This window comes from Orycteropus afer, unplaced genomic scaffold, assembly GCF_000298275.1.
Source record: "Orycteropus afer afer isolate SDZICR_OR568_19922 unplaced genomic scaffold, OryAfe1.0 scaffold00026, whole genome shotgun sequence".
NCBI classification, from domain to species: domain Eukaryota; kingdom Metazoa; phylum Chordata; class Mammalia; order Tubulidentata; family Orycteropodidae; genus Orycteropus; species Orycteropus afer.
In genome coordinates this window covers 18,908,583-18,930,994 of record NW_006921613.1, presented here as the reverse complement: position 1 = coordinate 18,930,994, position 22,412 = coordinate 18,908,583, and the positions used below count along the sequence as shown (strand labels likewise).

Below are 22,412 nucleotides of genomic sequence, written 5' to 3'. Positions count from 1 at the left end.
AAGTGATGATAAAAAATAATAGCAAACACATTAGGTGATTGTGAGAGTTAAGAGAAATAATGTGAAATGCTTGGAACAAAATAAAATTTAATAACCAGGAGATACCATCATCATCATTGTTTATATATTATTATATATACATATATATAAGACTTTGTAATAAAATGTGGAAGGTGAAGAATCAAAGTAAAGCCAAATACACAATAGGCAGAGGGAAGACGGATCCATTGGAGAGGTCATCTGTCCTGAAGTTCTCACTGTGACACCAATTTGAGGCCAGGGTGGCAATAGTGTGAGTGTGTATGCATGCATGTGTGTGAGAGTGTGCATGTGTGTGCCCATGTGTGCACATGTGTAAGTGTGCATGTTGTGTGGCTTTGAGTGTGGGAGATAAGAGGCAAGTGTGTTCAGGACGTACTGTGATCGCTGATGCCCGCAACCACTGCTCCAGTCAGTCAGTCTGCAGCCTTCCTATCTAGCACCTGAAGCTTGCACCCTAAATCTGTTCTGTTCAGGCATGGAAATAATTAAGTGTGAATATTTGTCTGGTCCAACCAACTGTGCCACACATTGGTCAGGGGAAGAGTTCACTGCTGGCTCCTCTCAAACCAGTCATGGCTGTAAATGAGAGCTTTAGGTAGGACACAGTGCCCTGAGCAGTCAGACCAGTGGCAGAGGTGGCCTGGGCTTGAGAAGGCAGGGAAACTCCAGCTGAGGGAAGGCCTGTCTGGGCCTGGCTGTGGATTGAGTTAAGCCACCAGCCCCTGGAGAGGTACAGTGGGGCCCTCAGGGTCCTGGAATCCCCAGGCAGACTCATGTCTGCACCCCTGCTGGCCTGGTCCCTGAGGTGTGGTACTTCAGGGCCTTCCTCAAGGCCTGCAGGATGCCATCCTGGCTGTTCTGCACGTTGTACTCACTGAGGTGCAGAAGACGGTCAAAGTCTTCCTCCTTGTATGTCATATTGAATAGGGAATAGGGTGAGGCAGCTCCGGTGAGATCCACTTGACCAGCCGGGAGCTCTGTAGGACTGCGCTGGACACCTGCACAGGGTGGGAGGGCAGTTAGGGGCAGGACACAGAGGCCTCCCCAACTGGACAGGGTTAAGTAAGCCTGGAGTCTGGCCCAGATAAAGGTTGTTTCCCACTAAAGGGGATCCTTGCCTTTCTCCCAGTTCTCTGTGTGCTTTGTGCAGAAATATAAATATGTGTTATTGTTGGGTACCATTGAGTCAATTCTGATGCACAATGACCCTACAGGACAGAGTAGAACTACCCCATAGGGTTTCCTAGAATGTAAACTTTGTGGGATCAGATCGCTAGGTCTTCTGCAGAGTGGCTAGTGGGTTCGAACTGCTGACTTTTGGTTAGCAGCAAGTACTTAATGATATATTTTGAGATTTAATTGTTTACTGCTCCCTGAATTTCCTTGTGACATCCCACTTCTTCCAGAATTTGGGCAGCCCCAGAGTATCTCAAAGGAAGGGGGAAGGTGGGAACAGATGGAATAAGGAAGTCAACTGTGTTAGTGAATGGATTCTGAAAACTCATGGTGAAAATAAGAGACTGAAAAGCAAGGGCTTTTGCTTTGTAAGAACCAGTCTTTGTTGAAAGAGAAATAGTTCTTTGGAGTTCCAAAATGAGGCTGAGCATGCTAAGGGCAAAGTTGGAAGACTTGGAATTATGGTGGAAACTAGGAAGCTGGGAATAATGCATAAAGGCAAACATTTGTTTTTCCCACCAAAAAGGGACAGAAGTCTGACCAGTTGGTGAGAGGAAAGGATTGGAAGAAATTGATGAGAGTTTAGATTTTGGGTCCTGATGTGTCCCTGTCTCCAGCCTGGGCTGAGGTAGGATGATAAAAAGGCCAATGGAAACCCCAGGTAGGTTTAGGGGAATCTGAGAGAGATGGGATGAGGGCCTCTCTTTCCTGCTGGTTTAGCCTGGAGAACCCCGATGAATCAGCCTTCAACTTGGTGCTAGAGAAGTGGTACAGACTGGGCCTCTGGATCAGGGATTTTGGAACACCACTCCAGAGAACAGAGGAGCCAGATGGAGTTATACAGACTGAAGGGAGGGAGGGGAAGCAGAAGGTCACAAGCACAGTGACCTTGCCCATTAACAATAGAGGCCAGGGCACCATGTCCAAGACTAGCCTTATGCCTTGTCCTGGTCAGACTCTCCTCCCTCTGCTCAATAGCAGGGGCATCTGGAAGGGGCTCAGGATGTGCCTACCTGGCTAAGAGGGACTGGAGAGGCTGCCTCACCTGGGGCTGAGTGGTCCTTGAAGGAGGTGTTGACCAGTGGGAAGTGCAGCAGGACAGGGGCCTCAGGGCAGTTGGGGTCAGAGAAGAGGTAGCACTCCCTGGGCTGGTGGAGGTCCTGAGGGCTCAGCTCCACACGGGGGAAGGGCAGGCCCTGGCCCCGGCAGTACAGTTCGGTCTGCTGCAGTACCTGGGGAGAGGGTGGGCCAGAGAGAACCCAGCTGCTCCCAAATCATCCCAAATCAAGGCTCTAGAAAATGCCAGGGTGGTTCCAACCCACAATGGCTCCCTTGGTGTCAAGACCACATCCTAGTTTGGTTCTGTTTGTGACCCAGTTATACTACATAGTGCCTTGGAGGGAGTCTAAGGATCCCAGTGGCTTGCAATATCTTTTTATTAAAATCTTTAGGTGGGCTACAGACCCAGCACCACCATATTTGTATTGCTATTGCTGCATTAGTCAAGCCCCAGAACTCAGAGGATCTCAATAGGGGACCCACTTCTGCATTACAGACCTATCCCCCAGAGAGCCCTAGAATGGGTCTGTGGGTGGGTGTGGAGATACCTAGAGTCTCCTCCCAGCTCCTTTTCAGACTCCTCCTCTTAGGATAGGGGGATAGGGTTGAGGTTCTCCCTGTTCACCTGTTCTGGGAGCCAGGGCCCTAGCATCATACCCCTTCCCAATCGAGGAAACTGGCAGGAGCCTGTCACACTTCCATACCCTTGGGGACCCAGGAGATCTGGGCCAGTGGCTAAGTGGCCCTTCCACCTGTCCTTAGAGCTTAGCCTGGCTGACAGAAGGCCTTGGGTTTCCATGGCAGCCTTGGGGTAGTCATAAGTACCTCAAAGGGTGAGGATAAGGAATAGTCAAAGGAGAGGATGAGGTCCAGCCTGCGGCCTGATCTGAACATAGAAGGACAGCTGGTGTTGATGAAATAGCCGGTGTCCACCAGGCAGAGCTGAGGCTCCTGTGGGGTCAGCTGACCAGGGGTACAGTCCAGCTGGCAGTCTGATGGGGGAGGCAGCCATAGTCAGGGGCAGCCACTCTGCCACCAATTGTCCACTCTGCCCTCTTGACACCACAAATGCATCCACATCCCTCTCTTGCTTCTGGTTACCCTCCCTGATGCAACTGCTACATACCCCTCCCCCCAAGACTTTCAAATGGATTCTTCTCTAGCCATACCCCAGAAGTGGATCCTGTGACCTCCAAGCCCTCTCTAAGTTCCTAGCTTGAGCCATTCCCACTCAGAAGTCCAACCTTATTACCTGGGAGCACATAGGCATGGCCCTTACCTGCCCAGGTAGAGAAGTCTTTCTGCCTACAGTAGTCCTGGTGCAGCTGGAGGCCTTGGAGGAAGTTGGAGGTGCACTGGTAGAGCGGCCTATTTTTTAGGAAGCCCTTGAAAGCCTGGGCCAGTGCTGTTCCAGGCTGTAGCCACAAGGCCTCTAGGTATGAGCAGGTCCCTGAGGAGGCAGGGGGCTCCTTCTCTGTGGCCAGAGAAAGAGACACTGGTCCCTTAGAGGGCTAGGAATGCCTGGTTCTTGGCCCTTCTTTCCCTCTCACAGCCCACTCTACAAGCAGTGTCTGAAGAGGAAAAGACCTCAACCCAGGCATCCCTCAGTGTCCCCTTTCCTACCTATGTTCCTCATCTTGTCCTTGATGTGCTGTTTCCAGGCTTCCCCAGAGCTGGTGAAGTCATGCCAGAGATCCAGCAAGTTCAGGGAGAAAATGTTACTCCAGATACCTGAAGGGCCAGACCCCGTGGTTTTACCCTTAGATGTTGGTGGAAAATGGGAGCAGGGAGGAGGACTGCCCCTGCAATGGCTTCTCCCCACAGCCTACCCTCCCTTGCCTCATGCTAGGCCTCTGCCCAGACCTGAGCTACAGGAATCATGTCCAGGCAGAGAGGCCTGGCCCAGGACTGGCCAGGGCCTTCAGAGTGACCCCCTCACCTTCCAGAAAGCAGATCCGGGACTCAGGGACCTTCCTTATTAGCCGCCCCATGAAGAAGTCAGAGCCCAAGAGCTCGGAGGGGATGAAGGCACCATACTTCAGGAACCCAATCTCATAGGGGGAGAACTCGACCCACTCTAACAGGGGAGAAGGGAGAGACAGGGATGTGAGGGGACGAGATCAGGGCCCAAGACATTGCCCCCAGCAGGTCTCAGTCACCCTCCTGCAGGTGTAGGCATCAATTCAGCAGGTGCAACAAATGCAGACTCCTAGACAGACCACTCCCTGACCCAGCCCCTTGTCCACATCCTCACCCAGAGCACAGAGTCCCCTTAGCTCACTTCTGAGCCCTTTGGAACCAAGACCCTTCCAGAGGATAAGCAATCTGGAAAGGAGTTTCATGTTTGAATTCTCTGCGGACTCTCAGCAGCCAGAGGATGTGTGTGTGTGTGTGTGTGTGTGTTGGGGGTGGAGTGGCCAGGACTGTACCCTTGAAGTCGAGGGTCTCCAGATTGTTCTCTTTGACATTGAGGCTCAAGTAGAGTGGCAGAGGGTTCTGGCCTCGCTTCAGTGCTTCTCTCTGCCCTGACAGCGTCTGCTGCATCTCCTGAAGAGGGGGACATGAGGGACTGAGTGAGGTTGGGAGCACCCCTGAGGTGGCAACTCCACCAAGCAGATGCAAGGTAGGGATCCAGGTTGGGGGTGAGGTGGCAGCCCCTCCATTGAGCCTTTTCTCCATTTAGAGGGATTTGGGGGGCATAGATGGGGTGTGCACATTCAGTTCCCACTCCCACCTCCATGTTCTGACCAGCCCCATACACAGGGTTGCTGTGTATGCCATTGCTGATCATGCACCATTTGTCTCCAGGCAGCACCATGTACAAAGTCTACAATGCCAACAGTGCCCCTGTACCCTGCATTTTGGTTCAAGTTGCCCTGTCTTTATGTGTCAAGTGGTGGAATGGATGTGGACACTGATTCAGACACAAAGGGACAGGTACATGCTTACACACACGCACAAGTACTAGTTGAAGAAAGGACACAGGAATGTCCTTTTAGCATCCATTGTAAGTTATACCAGGGAATGGACTGCCCCTTATGGATACACCTTGACGTAGTTCAAGTTCTAACCCCTCCCAGATGGTTTCCCAACATCCATGCCTCCCCCTCATCTTCCTCCTTCTTTCCTACTTTACAGAATGAGTTTATTTATTTTTTTCTTGCCTTCTATTTCTTATTTTATATTCAATAAAACTCTAGCTCTTTGAAAGCAAGGACCATGCTAGCCTTTTTCTGGGAGCCTATACAGAGCCTCACCTAATTCTAGCGGCACAGAACCAACACCAGTTGCCATCAAGTCATCTCTGACTCATGGCAACCCCATGTGTGTCAGAGTAGAACTTTGTTCCACAGTGTTTCTGTCTTAGTTATCTAGTGCTGCTATTACACAAACACCACATGTGAGTGGCTTTAAAAAAACAAAAATTTATTTTCTTACACTTCAGGAGGCTAAAAATTTGAATTCAGAGCACTGGCTCTAGGGGAAGCCTTTCTCTCTCTGATGGTCTCTTCAGGTTCTGTTTCCTGGATCCTTGAAGATCTTCATGTGTCATGGCATCGATCTTTACCCTCTCTCTTCTCTAGTACCTTATTTAACCTCTTTTATATCTCAAAAGATCCTGCCTCATTAACATAACAAATATAACCCATCCCAAAATAGGATTATAACAACTGCGTAGAGGTTACGCTTTTGGGGGACATAATTCAATCCATAACAGTTTCCAATGGCTAATTTTGAGGAAGTAGATTGCCAAGTCTTTCTTCCAAGGTGTCTCTGGGTGGCCCTGAACCAATGACCCTTTGGTTAGCAGTACTATTTGCACCACCCAGGGACTCCCACTGAGTTCTAGAGTCACAGAAGAGTCTCATTATGTCCTAGACCAGAGATGCAAATATCTATAATGTTATCATTGCAGCTAAATAAATAAACTGAAAAGTTTTTGTATTGGGACAATTTTTAAAATTGCTGTTCATCCTTAAGAACACATAAATATCAAATAATTCAAATTTTTATTATTGTGAACTGTGAGAAACTAATTAGGTTTGCCTTTTTTAAAATGACATAAGTCATGACTGATGGATGAAGTGATAATTAAATAAAACTTTTCTTTATAGCCTAGGATCAAACTGAATTTTCTAGTGTCTTATAAAACGAACTGTTTAATCAGGCTTCTCCCACTCTACAGTAGCTCACTGCTGCCACCTGGTAGAAAAGCCAGTTATTAAAACACAAAACTGAATGAAATTGAGCCTTCAAAACTGAACACAAATTTAAACCATAGATTCAATGAGTACAAAGGACCTATTAATAAAATGAAAAATACTTTAGTAATTGTATTTTCAGTCAAGATGTTCAGTTAAAAAAAGAAATGTAGACTTCATTTCTGATAATGATGTTTAAATTCCTGTTCATTTAGATTACCTGCTGCACTGAAAATAGTAAAAATGTGAGATTAAAAAACTTTCACAAAAATCTATTTAAAACAATGAAGAGCAGCAAAGAAAGTAAGGAACCATCAGGCCAAACTCTAAAGGCAATGAGAACCCAGAGATATAAATGAATGCCTGAGTATCCAAGCCACTTTGCCCTGATGGCATTTGTCAATTGTGGCAAACTTGGGCCTCAAGTTTTTCATGCTATGATGGTTAATTTTCTGTGTCAACTTGGTCGGCTGTGATTCCCGGTGGTGTGGCCAAAATCTAGTTGCTGTTCCACAAGGCAATCAATTGAATGGAATAACCTTCCATAATGTGATATAATCAATCAATCCGTTGAAAGGGGAGTTTCCTTAGGGTATGTTCTGCCTCAAGACTATAAATAGATATTTTGGCAGAATGTTCTTTTTCAGTCTTCATTTGACATTCTCCCATCACTGATCTGTGGATCTTGGGACACAAGCTTGCAGATCTCTCCAGCTTGCCACCTTGTATGGAATTTGGACTTTCCTGGCATAGCGCCTAAGGCACTTGACTGCTAACCAAAAGGCTGGCAATTCAAACCCACCAGCCACTCCTCAGAAGGAATACTGGGCAATCTACTTCTGTAAACCCAAGGAGGGGTTCTCTGTGAGTCAGATCCGACTCGACAGCAGTATACGACAACAACATAATCACATGAGACAATTCTCTGAAGAAAATCAAGCTACCTCCCTCTCTCTCTCTCTCTCAATATATCTATGTATCTATATTTATCTGTCTGTCTGTCTATCTGTCCATATCACTGGTTCTGTTTCTCCAGAGAACCCTAAGAAACATGTCTACGTAGCAAAAAGAACAGAAGTCATGGTGCAGGCCTGATCACACAGGGAGACTGGGAGCCCCAAGGACAAGAGAGATCCAGAAATAAGCTCACCCATTACTATGCCAACCCCAGAAAATTGCAGGATAAGTAAAATAAAGTGGTTTTAGCAATGTCACTGACTCTTAAACACAGTGCAAAAGCTGTATTTCCATAACTAACCTTGATACTGACTGGTCCCTGGCTATTGGAAATCCATGTGTATTCCATGGCAATTAACTGAGAATAACCTGGGAAGACCCTAACACATGGTTAGGGTGGTTCCCACATCCTTTAGCAACTGGCGCTGGCCTCTCTCACCCCGCAGGACATGTGCGTGCCCTCCAGCAGTGTGGGTGCTCCGCCTCCTCCCACACTCCAGCCCAGGGCACAGGTGCATACCTGGCCATGCAGCATGTTCTCCAGCACGAGGGCCCACAGGTCCACAAAGGTGGTAGTGTAGCCCTGTTCAGTCCGTAGATTCAGTTCCTGGTAGTAGTTCCTCAGATGCTGTGGGGAGAAGGCCTCCACCTTATTCTTGGCCATATGCTTGCGGGCATGTTGGATGGGTCCCTCGAGGTCCAGCTGCGACCACTCAGGGTCCCCATACAGGTGGGCCATTGTCCTTGGAGAGTAGCAGGACAAGGTCAGCAGGAGGCTGAGGCCAAGCACAGGTCACTGTAACTCCTCCTTACCATCCTTAAGCCTCTCCTAATACATGCCTCCTGCCACCAAGAATCCCCCTTCTTGAAATCGTGTCTCTAGACCAGCACTGTCCAATGTAAATATAATGTGAGCCATATACATAATTTTAAATCTTCTAGGATCTTTGGTGGCATAGTGCCTAAGGCATTTGACTGCTAACCAGAAGGCTTGTGGTTCAAACCCACTAGCCACTCCTTGGAAGGAAGATTGGGCAATCTACTTCTGTAGTGATACTACCTTGGAAACCCAAGGAGGGGTCACTATGAGTTGGTTGGATCTGACTCAACAGCAGTGAGTTTGGTTTTTTTTGGAGTAGCCACATTAAAAAGATTTTTTAAAAAAGGTGAAATTAATTCTAATAATGTATTTTATTTTATTCAATATATCCATGTATCTTTACCATTTCAAGACATAATCAGTATGAAAAATTATTGACATAATTTACATTCCTTTTTTCAAATCAAGTCTTCAAAGTTCACTACATAGTTTATACTTACAGCACATCTCCATTTAGACCAGTCATATTACAGGTGCTCAGCACCCACATGTGGCTAGTGACTACGAGTATCTACAGCACAGCTCTAGACCTTACTTTTCCTAACTTTGCAGGCTATCCTGAAGTCCTTTAATATGATGCCTGTCAACAGCTGTCATCTAAACCCCTCTGAGGTTTTAGACGTTAACAGCTTTTCTTCTTATTCCTGAAAATCACATTTCTGTAAGATTCAAAGGAATGAATCTCTAACAGTGAAATGTTCCATGGATAGGGTAGGTGTTATAGGTAGATAATGTTGTCCTTAGATAAAATAGCATCTCCTAGCCTCAATTTAGTCATCTATACTGTGTGGGAAGGACTCTGGTGGTGCAGTGCCTAAGGCATTTGACTGCTAACCAGAAGTTTCGTGGTTCAAACCCACCAGATGCTGTGCAGAAGGAAGATGGAGCAATCTACTTCCATAAAGATTTACCACCTCAGAAACCCAATGGGGGTCGCTACGAGTCAGAATGAACTTGATGGCAGTGAGTTTGGTTTGGTTTTTGTTATACTGTATGGACAGTAAGAGCGACTACCTTAGAGAGGGTTTGTGAGGATTAGAAGGAAAAGAATTACCAAATTAGAGCTTCTCTTATGGGTCAGAAGTTTGTCAAGCATTTTACTTGGGTTATCTCACTACAATTCTATGGAGTATACAGTATTACTCTCCCCATTTTGGAGATGAGTCAACTAAGAATCAAAGGAGATGGGTTGCTCAAGTTCACTTAGCCAGTAAGTGGTGGAGCTAAGACTCAAATCCAATAAGCTACCTCATACCCCTTCAGTAATGTCTGAGAATGGACCTCTTGCATCACCAGGCTCATATAAGGATTTTGTAAATGTTTCCTTCCTTTTGAGAGAGCTTTCTTGATGCCCAATAGACCACACTGTTCACACCCACGTGGCATCCCCATATAGAAGGTCCCTCCAGCATTCACGCCTCCCCTCTCTGGGCCTTGGTCATCTCTGCTAGTTCCAAGAGTCCTCACCATGTAGAGCCTGAGGTACCACTGAAGTAGGTCACACAGTCAAGGAGGCCCAGCTTTTGCAGGGCTAACAGGTGGCCATAGAGTGAGGTCATGGCCCGGGCACCCCCTCCGGTGGCCATGATGCCCACAATGGGGACCTGGAGTACACACAGACAAATCAAAGGGCAAGGATGTAGCTGCCTCCATCAGCTCTCTGCCTCCAGGAAACAGAGCCTTTCAGAGTCAAGGTTGGAGCTAGAACCCAGCCCCTACTCAGGACAGAGCCCAGAACAGGGGCCCAAAGGGAATGAGAACCCCAAAGCTTACCCGTATTCCCATATCTCCCTTTATATGGTACTTCCATAAAGATACTGCCTCGGAAACCCAAGGAGGGGTCACTATGAGTCACAACCAACTTGACGGCAGTGAGTTTGGTTTGGGTTTGTTTACCTAGTCTGCAGACGGGAGTGTCTGGAAAGAGTATAGGTATCAGGCACTCCCTTAAGGCACCCCCAAACCTCATCTTCCTGCAGGTCCTCCTCCAGCTGCAGGGCCTGCTTCAGGGCCTTGGCCACCACTTGCTTCCTTCTGCTCAGGAAGGCCTGCTCCTCTGCACACAGGTCAAAGCCAAGGTGCACATCCAACTCGTTGGGGCTGCAGCAGTGAAGGATCCAGGGGTCAGGAGGCACATGCATAGCTCAGCCACGAGCTGGCCAAGCCCACAGTGAGCTTCCAGATGACCTTCCAACTTCCAACCCAAGACGACCATTTTCCACAGCATTCCTCATGACACCACACTACAGATACAGATGTCCCTTACCAGCTCTCTGCCTTGAGCTGCAGCTTCATTCCTGGGGCCTAAAATCAAGGTAAGAGAACCTGCTCAGAAAGTCCTGGGCTGTGAGGGGGACATGGTTGTCCCCTGCAGGTGTTGGACTCCCCCTGCCCTCATTCTTCCTGGCATTGCTCATCCAGTTGGGGCTACTTACATTTGGGGCAGGAACATCAATGGTCATCTCCTTCCCCATGGTCAAGGACCTCAGGGGAACAGTGAGGTGTCCAGCTGAGTTGTCTGAATTCCAGCCATTATCTGTGGAGCTCTGGAAGAAAATATTCATTCACTCACTCACTTACTCACTCACTCATTCATTCATTCATTTAATAAATCCTTACAGAGTAGCTAGGCCCAGTGATCCACACAGACACAGTCCTTCCTTGATAGTCACTAATAATTACTAAAATAATAATAGTTAACATTTACTTAATGCAAGGTCATTTTTTAAATTAAATAACCCACATTAATTTATATAAAGAGCTCTGGTGGCACAGTGCCTAAAGCATTTGACTGCTAACCAGAAGCTTGGCTGTTCAAACCCATCAGCTGCTCCATGGAAGGAAGATGGGGCAATTTAATTCTGTAAAGATTTTCTGGCTTGGAAACACAGTGGGGGTTGCTATATGTCAGAACTGATTTGATAGAAATTGGTTTGGTTTTTTTTTTTATTTTTTGGTATATAACAAGTTCTGGTGGTGTAATGGTTAAGCAATTAGGCTCCTAACCAAAAGGTAGGAAGTTTGAACCCACCAGCTTCTCCTTGGGAGAAAGATGAGGCAATCTGCCTTTGTAAAGATCTATAGCATTAGAAACCCTATGGGGTCGCTGTGACTTGTAATTGACTCAATGGCAGTGGGTTGGTTTTTTGTTTTTTGTTTTTTTTGATATTACTTTATATGTTTCCTTTGTCAGTTATATAAAGGCAATAAACCAAAAAACCAAACTCACTGCCATCAAATCGGGTCTGACTCATAGAGACCCCACTTTGAGTTTCCGAAGCGGTATCTCTACAGAAGTAGCTTGCCCAATCTTCTTTCTGAGGAGTGGCTGGTGGGTTTGAACTGCCAGCCTTCTGGTTAGCAGGCAAATGCCTTAACCACTACACCACCAGAACCCCCATAAAGGCAATAAGCAGTATGATATGATAGAGTAGACAAAGGCAGAGTGTATGGGGTCTGTTTTAGGTGAGGAATCGAGGAAGGCCTCTCTGAAGAGGCACCATTTAAGCTGAGATGTGAAGAAGGAGGAGTAGGCAGCCTTGGAAGAGCCAGAGAAAAAGTGCTTGGTATGCTGGAAAAGCAAGAAGAGAGAAGTGTGTCTGCAGCATTGTGAATAAGGCGGAACACGAAACAAAATGAAGCAGCAGAGATGGACAGGGGCCAGGCTGTGCAGGGCCTAGTACAGCATTGGGGGAAAAATTGAAGGGTTTAAACACTGACATGGCTGTAGTGGCCCCACCACCACTACCACCCCAGCTTCTTGTAATCCTTGATGTCTATTGGCAAGAGAGTGGGGCTTAACTAAGGAGGCTGACAAGACCACAAAGGGGCAGGCCTTGCAGGGGAAGGCCAGGGAGGGGCCTGCAGCAACTGCAGCATCTGGAATTGGCCCACTCACCCGGAGGCGCCCACTCAGCTCTGTCTCCTGGGCTGCCATGTAGTGGAAGCAGAAGTCAGAGGCTGTGCCCAGGGTCAATGTCTTTGTATCCTCATATGAACCCTTCAGCATCAGCTCCAGCTCCAATTTGTCCTGATCTGGGGGAAAGAATAGGCAGGCAAGAGTGATACAGGGTTTGTTAGTTTGAGGGAAAAAAGAGCCCAGAGCTCCAGCTCAGACCCAGGAAACTGACAATAATGTCTGGACGCGGCTGAGACCTGGAAGTCTTGACCATAGTACATTGGATTCTGAAAAGAGACCCTCCCCAGCCTGCTGAGCCTCACAATCCTGACGCAACATGCTTTCCCCCAGATCAGGGAACCGTCCCTCCCAGAGAAGACCTGTTGCTTTGTGGATGAGAAAGGAAGGGCAGACTGTACCTTGCTTGCTCATGACCCTGTGAAGTTCTCCCAGTTACCCTCACCTACCCCCTACTCTCACCTGCAGGTTCCAGGCAGAGCCCAGAGCTGGTTCTGAGCAGGTCTTACCTTGGGCCATGGCCATGTTCTCTGTGCTGTTCAGATGCACATCCAGACATGACAGCTCTCGGGCCTGGGACAGACCACATCATGGGCAGAGGGCTCTGCTGGGTACACTGAAGTCCCCTCAGCCTCAGCCCTCTGAGCCTCACTGTCCCAAACCCACCACACACGGAACAAGAAGTGGGGCCCAGGGTGGGACTGGATGCAGAAACCCCATAGCCCAGCTCTGATCCGTGCCCTGGATGGCTAACCCAGGTGCTCTGGAGCAGCCAGGAGAACAGCAGCTCCACCACCTCCCCAGTCCTCCTAGCTTTGCTAAAGATCTGGAATCTCTGAAAGACTGCCAGCTCTCAGGCACGCTTCTTTTCTCCGATGTTTCTATTGTAGCCTAGATTTGGAGGATGTGTTCAACTACAATGGTTCTCCAACAGTGCTATGTAAACCACTGGCTTATAGGATGATGGAATAGATATCAAAGAGATATCAGAGGAACATTTGAAACTTCAGTGACTAGAATATTTCCTAGCTGCCCTCTGCTTCAGCAACTTGCCCATTGTGCTTTGTGCGTTTTCTTGTAAAGCACACAGCATCGTTGTGGGGTGCCACTGACCCTCTCCTATACAAGTTACCAGTTGTGTTGAGTGGACTCTGACTCATGGCAACCCCATGTGTGTCCAAGTAGAACTGTATATGCTCCATAAGGTATTATGGCTGATTTTTTGGAAATAGATCACTAGGCCTTTCCTTCAAGGCATCTCTGGATGGATTCAAGCTTCCAATCTTTTGGTTAGCAGTAAAGCATGTTAACTCTTGCACCATTCAGGGACTCTGACCTTCTATACAACTGCTGACTTTATTGATCTATCCATCAGATAAGAGACAGCAGCCATGAAATCAAAACCTACTGCCATCTAGTAGATTCCATTTCATAGTGACCATTTAGGACAGAGTAGAAGTGCCGCATAGGGCTTCTAAGACTGTAAATCTTTACAGAAGCAAACCGCTTCATTTTTGCCTCACAGAGTGGCTGGTGGATTCGAACTGTTGACCTTTTGGTTAGCAGCCAAGCACTTTAACACCTTTAACCACTGTGCTACCAGACTTCCTTCAGCTGCCATAGATAAGAATTTATATTGATGTGTATTTGAAAAAGTAACACTAGCCTGTCAAACAGGCACTTGCAGAACTGAGAATGAGTGCCTCCAGCCACTCCTCTGAAGGAAGATGGGGCAACCTACTTCAGGAAGGTTGGGCATTCCTACTTCCGTAGTGATACTGCCTTGGAAACCCAAGGAGGGGTCGCTATGAGTCGGGGCCGACTCAATGGCAAACAACAACAACAACAACAACAACTTCCATAGTGATACCATCTCTGAAACCCAAGGAGGGGTCACTATGAGTCGCATCTGACACCACTGCAGTGAAGTGGTTTTTCTTGTTGTTGTTGTTTTTTATCTTTTGTGCCCTAGGCCTTACCGCCAGGTCACATCAATGCTCACTCACTCACTGCAATCCAGAACTCCCACATCAATGCTACAGGACCACATTTGAGTAGCAAGCTTCTAATGCAGCACCCACCACCCACCACCTAGTGCACTGCATTTTTGTGATCTTGCTGTTTTAGGTATGAGAACCAGGATCCTCTCCGTTGCCCCAAAGAGGAGTTGATCAACCCCCTGATCTGTGGAGTCACTAGGGGAGTGCAGGGTGTGCAGACCGCACTCCCTGACACTGTCAGAGGGGCTGACACCAAAATGACTTTAGGGTCCACAGTAGCAGCAGGCCGGAGCCGAAGTGATGCCAGGCCCGCACCAAGGCGGTGGCATCACTGGCATTGGTGTCACCCATCTCCCAGTGCGGTAACTCATCACTCCCCCACCTGTCACCCGCCAGTCAGGATCCAAGCGGGCGAACTGTGGTACCCACCACTGGGTGGAGAGGAGGGTCTAGGTCTTGGCCAAAGCGAGAAGGGAGGAGTTGTGACGATCGGTGGGCCGGGAGGGCGGGGTGGGTACTATAGCGCAGTGCTCAGACCTGCACAGGGGAGGGGCCGGGCCAGCCGCTTCCCCCAGGGGAAGGGTAGTGGGGACAAGGGGACAAGGAGCAAGACAGATGGTTTGCTGGCCAGCCCCGCTCGCTGGGGCATTGATAATCAACTCCAGGGATGCTACTCTCCCTGACCCTATCCCAGATCTCCTAGAACAGAAGCACAAAACCCTGGAAACTCACTCTGAGTCTCAGTTATCTCAGTCTTAACAACTTGAAAGTGGGCCTGGTTGCATGACATCACTCTTCCAGTATTAAGAACTGAGTTCATCACACATGGCCAAACACTTTGGGGACCACCTAAACTTCCTCCAATACTTCCTCAACTGGGAGACCCGGTGGCACAGTGCCTAAGGCATTTAACTGCTAAGCAGAGGACTGGTGGTTCAAACTCACCAGCTGCTCCTCAGAAGGAAGATTGGGCAATCTACTTCGGTAGACACACTGCCTTGGAATCCCAAGGAGGGATCACTATGAGTCAGGACCAACTCGCTGGCAATAAGTTTGGTTTTGGTTTTCTCAGCTAGAACATCCTCTCAGCAGAGCCTGTCTCCCCTCCCACCAAGTTTCCAAGGCTATACATCTTTACAGAAGTAGATTGCCCCATCTTTCTTCTGTGGAGTGGCTGGTGGGTTTGAACCACTGACCTTCTGATTAAAAGCCAAATGCCTTATCCACTACGCCACCAGAGCACCTTTCTCATTAGGCCTAGGTACCTCCACACCAGACAGCCCTTGACCAGAGCCACAGATGACCACCTGAGAGGCCAGGGGTGGTTTTAACACAAATTCCTGTGCATGCCTCACCCCATCTGGCTCACACCCCAGGCAGCTGCCCTTGGGCTCATTCTACCCCAGGGTCTGCTCTGAGGCACTCCCTTTCAGCACACCCTCATGAGCCTGGGGAAGTAGTTACCACAAGGACGTTGTTGGTGATGAGGTTTTCTGGTCTCTCCAACCTGTAAAAATCAAACCATCTAGAGTCTGGCCTTGCAGAGGCAAATGCTTCCTGCATTGACCTGCACCCCTCCCAGTCAAAACTGATATGGGGACTCCCTGGGTGGTGCTGAGGGCTTCTAAGTCCTGCATAAGGTTCAGGATGAGGATGAGTTGCTTCTAAAGAAGGGCAGGTGGAGGAGATTAAGTAGGACAGAGAAAACATTGACCTTCCTCTCCTCATTTCTTGAGGTAGATTTCTCTGGCAGAGGTAGGGAAACGAGGAATACTGAATTTTGACTGGACTGACCAACAGGGAGATCTGGATCAGGCCCAGAGTGCTCATTCCCTAAATAGTGCCTGGGTCCCCAGACACTCCTTGCCTGTGTGACAGTACTCACATTTTCTCTACTAGGAACTCCATGTCCAGCTCCACCTGAAATCAAAGTTGAAAACAAGTTATCAATGTTTACATGCAAACTTCAGAGTTGATAGTTCTTTTATGTGCATTGTCTCATTATCTCAAGCAGCCTCTAAAGCAGACACTGTATTACAATTATTCCCATTTCATAGATGAAGAAATTAAAGCTTAGGGAAAGAAGATGGGCCACCTCCCCAAGTCACCCATAGTTCATAAATCGGCAGAGAGCAGATTTCCCCTCCCTTCTGGGTCCCAAAACTCTGGGCAAAGCTGAGGGGAAGTCAAGAGCACAGGTTGAGAGAGGCTGAAGGATGATCAGCAACTATTTCCTCTTCCTCTTGAGGGGGATCCAGAGCCCAGAGCTTGGCCCACCCCACTCTATGGGTTTCACCCTCCTGGATAGAGAACATAGAGATCTTCATAAAGCAGGACTTGGACACCATGAAGAGGAGCCCTGGTAGCACCGTGGTTAAAGAGCTCGGCTGCTCACCAAAGGGTCTGCAGTTCAAACCCACCAGCCACTCTGCAGGAGAATGATGTATCAGTTTGCTTCTGTAAAGATGTATAGCCCTGGGAACTCTATGGGGCAGTTCTACTCTGTCCTATAGGGTGCCTATGAGTTGGAATCAACTAGGTGATAGGGAGTTTGGTTTGGGGGCACCATAAGAGAAGCAGGGGCAGGGATCAGGAGTGATGGAGCCCACAATGGCCCCCAAGGGTTGGTTAAAATGAATTGCATTTTGAGAGGCATCAGGAAGTTTTCTACTACCCAATACCTCCCTCCCACCGATGACTAAAATTCCTCCACGGAGTGATTCAGTCCATAGAGACAAAGTCAAGCCTTCTGTCTTCCTATTAAAATACAAATATCACTGGGAGGGGTTTCCATCTTTCTGTGAATGAGTTAGACCCAGAAGCATGCCAACAGATGGGAGAAACTGAGTAACTTCCTCATCCAGGAACTGGGAGAGGCGGGAGCCCGGGGGAACTTCCCCACCCACCTGGGGACTCCAGGAGAAGGTCTTCCGCAGCAGCTTGCCAGGGAGGACTTCTGAGACATCATAGAGAAACTTGACGAAGAGATCATCGTTTTTAACTGAGTCTTCATCATAGATGCTCAGCTCCAGAATGTTCTAGAGATTCAAGGACAGTAACAGCACATTATCTCCTCATAGCAATAATAGTGCACATCTGTTAAACCCCACTTGATGCCCAGGGCCAGAAAGAGGCCTCCATTCTTTGTGCTTCGAATTTAAAATGACTGTAAAAAGATGTATAAGGAAATCTGGCAAAGTTCCTAAATTTCCCCTTCTAATTTTTGGTGTTTTAATCAAAATTAAAATTCTCTCAAAGAATTTCCCCTTCCTTTTTCCCTCTCTCCTTGGATTTTCTGGTTCCCTGAGGCATTCTACATCCCAGGGAGAAGCTTATTTATGGAAGACAGCTCCTATGGCAATTGTTTTTCTTCTTCTTCTTCAACTTTTTATTGTGATTTGGGTGAAATTTTACAAAGCAGATTCAGCAATTATTTTTAAATTGCTGAATGATCTCTTACAGCTGGCAATGGAAACTGCAATGGGTAACAGAAACTGCTCATTGGCACCATTACCCCTCCACTGGCACCCAGCGCATGCACCATACCTGCCATACCTTAGATATGCCTCTGGTGACAGGCACTGTACTAGGAGTCTTTCTTCCATTCCCTCATTTAACCTCACAACAACTCAGTCAAGAAGAGACGCTTATTGTCTCCATTGATAGATGGGCATAGACAGGAAGAAGTTAGCTAGAGGTGAACCATATAGCCAGGTGGTGGAAAGACCATATACATTCACATATTCTTTCATTGTACATGCAGGCCAAGGCACAAAGATACCCTCCTTCCCACCGTTTCTCTGACTGAGCCTTTGAGGAAGGTGTGCCCTACTGAGAAACTTCCCTGTGAGAGGTACAATCTGTCCTCAGGTGGGTGGTCACGGATACCCTGGTCTTTACCTTGACCTGACTCTGGATTCTGAAGGTGAAAGTCTCATTCCATACAGGGTGGTTGGAATTGGTGACCGTCTTGGTCTTAAACGTTGTTCCAGGTACAGTGGGCAGCTGCAGGATCACATATGGGTCAGCCTTGCTCACTGCCAGTCAAGAGAACAGTGGTGAGAGAGAACTTTCCACATCCCTCTCCAGGGGCCTCTCCAGTTTCCTGCCAAGACCCCAGTGGCTACGTAGGCAGCCCAGGCTGGTCCCAAGGTACTTGTCTGGCCCTTTACCATGGGTTCCGGTCACCTCTACATCCCTCCTGGAGCCCAGGAGACAATTACTCACAAAGGTCAGCCCAGGGTAGGTTCCGTGCCTCCAGGACTTTCACGGTGAGCTGCCAGCAGGCAGAAGCCTTCTGGAGAGAAATATGAACAGACTGAGTCCCTCCTGTTCACTCTCTTGCACAGACCTCCTGCTCCACTACAAGAGCCCCCAGCTGTGGACACCCTTCATCACTCTGTGCTGAGGCTTCTACCCAGATACTTGGTGATGTTGATCCACTGCCAGGCATCCAGGGCAGTTCCCTGGGGACCAAACAACCTTTGCCCACCACTCATCTTGGGGTCATGAGAAGGACAGACCACACTCTCGGGGGCAGAATTTGTGGGACGCCCACCCTTCAGGGATGGGACTGTACAACATAGTGGAGAAAGCCAGGACCTGAGGCCAAGGCATGGCCACCCAACTGGACATGTCATTTTGGGGTCTGGCACCCAGAGCTCCCAGGAAGGGCAGCCCTGTTGTGAAAGGCAGAACAAAGGTGCATTTTTCCCATGGACCAACTGCAAAGAAGGCACATAGAGAACATTGTCTTAAAATGAACCCTGCCCAAGAGGATCACCTATGGAGTACATGGCCCCAAACATGAAGAGCCTATATGGGAGCTGTAGGAAAGGAGGTTGAAGGGGATGCTGCCATCAGGAAAGAGCTTTGCTGGTACCAGGGAATGATAGGAACTGCCCAGCAAGGAGGGCACTCTGCAGGGCCACAGGATGACACCACTCACACCCAAGTGTATGAAACAGCAAACTTTGAAATACAATATGGCAGCCCTGATGAAGAACCCTCAGAAGTACCCCCATGAGAGGAAACACCTGTGCCGGGGCAGAATGACCCAGAAGATTCTGCATCCAGGTTTGACTCACACTAAGTAGGATCTCATCTGCCCCTTTTCTTCTTCTTCTCTGTGCCCACCCTGAGGGAGGGAGCATGGTGCTTAAGTGGTGGGTATTTGACATTGCATGACTGAGAGACAGCAGCTGACTGGGTTCCTGCTTTGCACCCTCCCAACCAATCCCACTTCTCCAAGCCTCTATCCATGTGCTCCAGAGGTCTTGGCTCACACCACCAAGAACTAGTCTGCTCTGCACAGATGTCCAAGACCCTCCATTGCTACCTGCTAGTGGCTGGCTTCATGGCTTTGAGGACCCAACCCTCCACTCCCCACAGAGAACCTAAAGGGATGACTGGGCCACAGCAAAGCCACACATAACTATAGCCCCTGCCCCATACCCTCCTACCCTGGCTCCTGCATCTTCCCTGTCCTGTGTCTCGACAGCCATCATTCCTGTCAGCTTTCCAGCAGAGCATCCATGACCCTCCAGCAAGGTAGATCCTTGTTTCTCCTTTTTGGCAGTGCCGGATTACCCAATGCTCAAGGTAAGCACAGGCTTATTTGTGTTTACTTACTAATTTATAGTGAATAATTTTACATTTTTTTTCACCACATCAAAGATTCTCCTTCTAGGTATGGCTGGCATCTGTCTCATGTGAATTTGTTCACTAGAGATTAGTGAATGGCACAGGTAGGCCCATGCTTACCTTACTACTCGGTAATCCACCTCTGCTTCTTGGGAATTAACTTCAGTGACACTTTCAACTCTGTAGGCCTTAAGCCAGAAGTTGTCATTGGCAGAGATTTAATGATTGATTCTTTTATACACCTGGCTCCATTTCCGGCCCCGCACCCAGATTCCTCAGCTGCGTCTCACAGGAAACGTGATGGCCAAGAACCTGGAGCCCTGGAGGGTGTTGTGCTTCAACACCCTACTTCAAGATGAGGGAGGGCCCAGCCTTGTTCCCCCTGCTCCTCCAGCCAAGTCAGGGAGTGCCCATGGGTCCACAGCCTCAGGTGATGCTTCAAAGCCATTTGGGGGCCGACTCGACGGCAAACAACAACAACAACAAGAAGTATCCCTAGTAGCCCACTTCTAGCCAGTCACTATCTCCAGTTCAAGCATGGTTGCCCATTTCTCCCACAGCCACTGAGCACCTCTCTCCCTTAGAAAGTCCACAGTTCTCTGGCAGGGTATTGTTTCCTAAGGTGAAACCCGGTCCCCTTTGTCTCTAAGACCATTGCTAACATAGAGCACCCAAGGATGGGCTGTGATAATAATTAAAATGACTATTCTCTATTAGGAGGCAGGAGGTATACATGTCAGAAGCACAGTCTGGAACCAGATTGTCTGGATTTAATCCTGGTCTTGCCGCTTTCTTGCTGAATTGACCTTGAGAAAGTTATTTAACTTCTCTGTGTTTTGGTTCTCATCTGTAACGGGAGTAATAGTAGTACTGATCTCAAAGAATGTTCTGAGTCTAAAGATGTTAATAGCTGTAGAATGCTTAGAAGAATGCTTAACAAAAACAGCAAGCAGTTTCCTATTATTATTTAGTGAATACTTAATGTCTCTAGGTGCTGTACTAAGCATAAGACATATTCTGATTTGATTTGGTCTCCCAACAACCTCATAAGATAATACCTTCGTTCCTTGACCCTATTTACAGATTAGGAAACTGAGGCACAGAAATGTTAAGTAGTGTGTCCAAGGTCATAGAGTTAGTAGGTGACAGAGTCAGAGTCAAACCCAGGTGTTTAAGGCCAGAACTCACGACTCCTGTGGTTTTGTTTCTTTGTAAAAGCATACAAAGACTGTACTGAGATCTAGACACCAAAATTTCATAGATTTGTTTTTAAGTAATATTATTATTATTATTGAACTAACTAACATATAAACCAAAATGAGTCTTTTCTCCGGGGGCATTGGGGCCCAGTAAATAATTGGTCTCGGATGGGATTGGTCTCTCAGAGCTCCTGAGACACACAGGGTGAATTTTTAGCCCCAGCCAGTTCTAAGCAGTCTACTGCCCCACTGTTGTGGACTGTGGGCCTGGTGGTCTCCTTCTATGACACAAAGCTACCTGTGTTTGCTGATAGGGGTGTGTGAGCATGTGTGTATGGGGAAGGGTCTCTAAGACTCAGGGGAGGAATGAGGCCCTGGCTAACTAGACTTGTGTTTTCAGGGCTCCTGCTTCTATGATTCTGCTCCTCTATCCCCATCCACTCTATATCCCCAAGCACACACACCCTCACCCTCTGCCTCTCATCCTCTGCCTCTCTGCCTAGGCAGAGACCCCAGGTATGAGAGCCAGGCCCACTCCAGAGACCAGAATCACTCTGATTTCAGCTGTGGCAAGATTCTCAGGATGAACTCTGGCCCCAGGCCCTCCCCTGATTGGTGCCCATATTGGCAAATACATTACCTGGTAAGGATGGCCAGGTGATTCCTTCAGTGATAGGCTCTCCATGCCAACTCTTCTGCTCCACTCCAGGCTCAGCACCCAACAAGAATGCCTGTTCCTGGCTGGGTGACAGTAACTATCTCAATGAAATGGGACTGACTGTGACTCTGTCAGTCCCAGAGGAACCACAATCCTGTATAAAGAGGCTGGCACTCCACTCCCAGGTCACTCCCTCAACCCAGTACCTTCCCTTCTTCCCCAAGAGGCTGGGCCAACCAGCATCTCAAGAAACATCTGGCTGGGCTCCAGGATCCACAGGTGGAGCATCCCTTCCAGACCTGGCAGAAGTTGCAGCCAACTCTTCTCTGGAGCAGTGTCAGGAAGCTGGTTCCCCTGAGGTTGAAGACAGAGTATTGGTAGGTGAGGCAGAGATGAGGAAACCATTGCAGCCCAGCCCTAGTCCAAGGCCAGCCAGCTTTGAGGAAAGAAGGCCTAAACACCTGAAAGCAGACAAAGGGCCACAGCTCCTAGACAGTCCCTGCTGTCAAGTCTGGGTTACAGTAATGCAGACATTCATGGAGGTGGGTCTTGTGCTAGCATTTTATCCTCACCTGCCCCTAAACAGAGATCTGAGAGTTGCTGAGGGATTGGACAGCACTCAGACTCTAGGCCCCTCATGACCTGAACTCCATCCACCCTCACACCCGCACGTTTAGCTG

At 48.2% G+C, this 22,412-nt stretch overlaps 1 protein-coding gene across 1 annotated transcript; it reads right to left on the bottom strand.

The window, feature by feature from the left end:
- Positions 1-813: 813 nt before the first annotated feature.
- On the bottom strand, positions 814-21,759 carry PLA2G4D (phospholipase A2 group IVD). The gene is made up of 21 exons (XM_007935327.1): positions 21,715-21,759; positions 21,545-21,547; positions 18,460-18,529; positions 18,133-18,269; positions 17,127-17,270; positions 16,118-16,146; positions 15,697-15,739; positions 12,742-12,805; positions 12,215-12,351; positions 10,752-10,862; positions 10,583-10,620; positions 10,281-10,416; positions 9,784-9,920; positions 7,957-8,179; positions 4,707-4,824; positions 4,217-4,354; positions 3,901-4,008; positions 3,557-3,751; positions 3,103-3,269; positions 2,264-2,450; positions 814-1,040 (listed from the first exon to the last, which is right to left on the bottom strand). Exons 1-21 carry the CDS (start codon positions 21,757-21,759, stop codon positions 814-816), a joined length of 2,457 nt encoding a protein of 818 aa, XP_007933518.1.
- Positions 21,760-22,412: the final 653 nt, after the last annotated feature.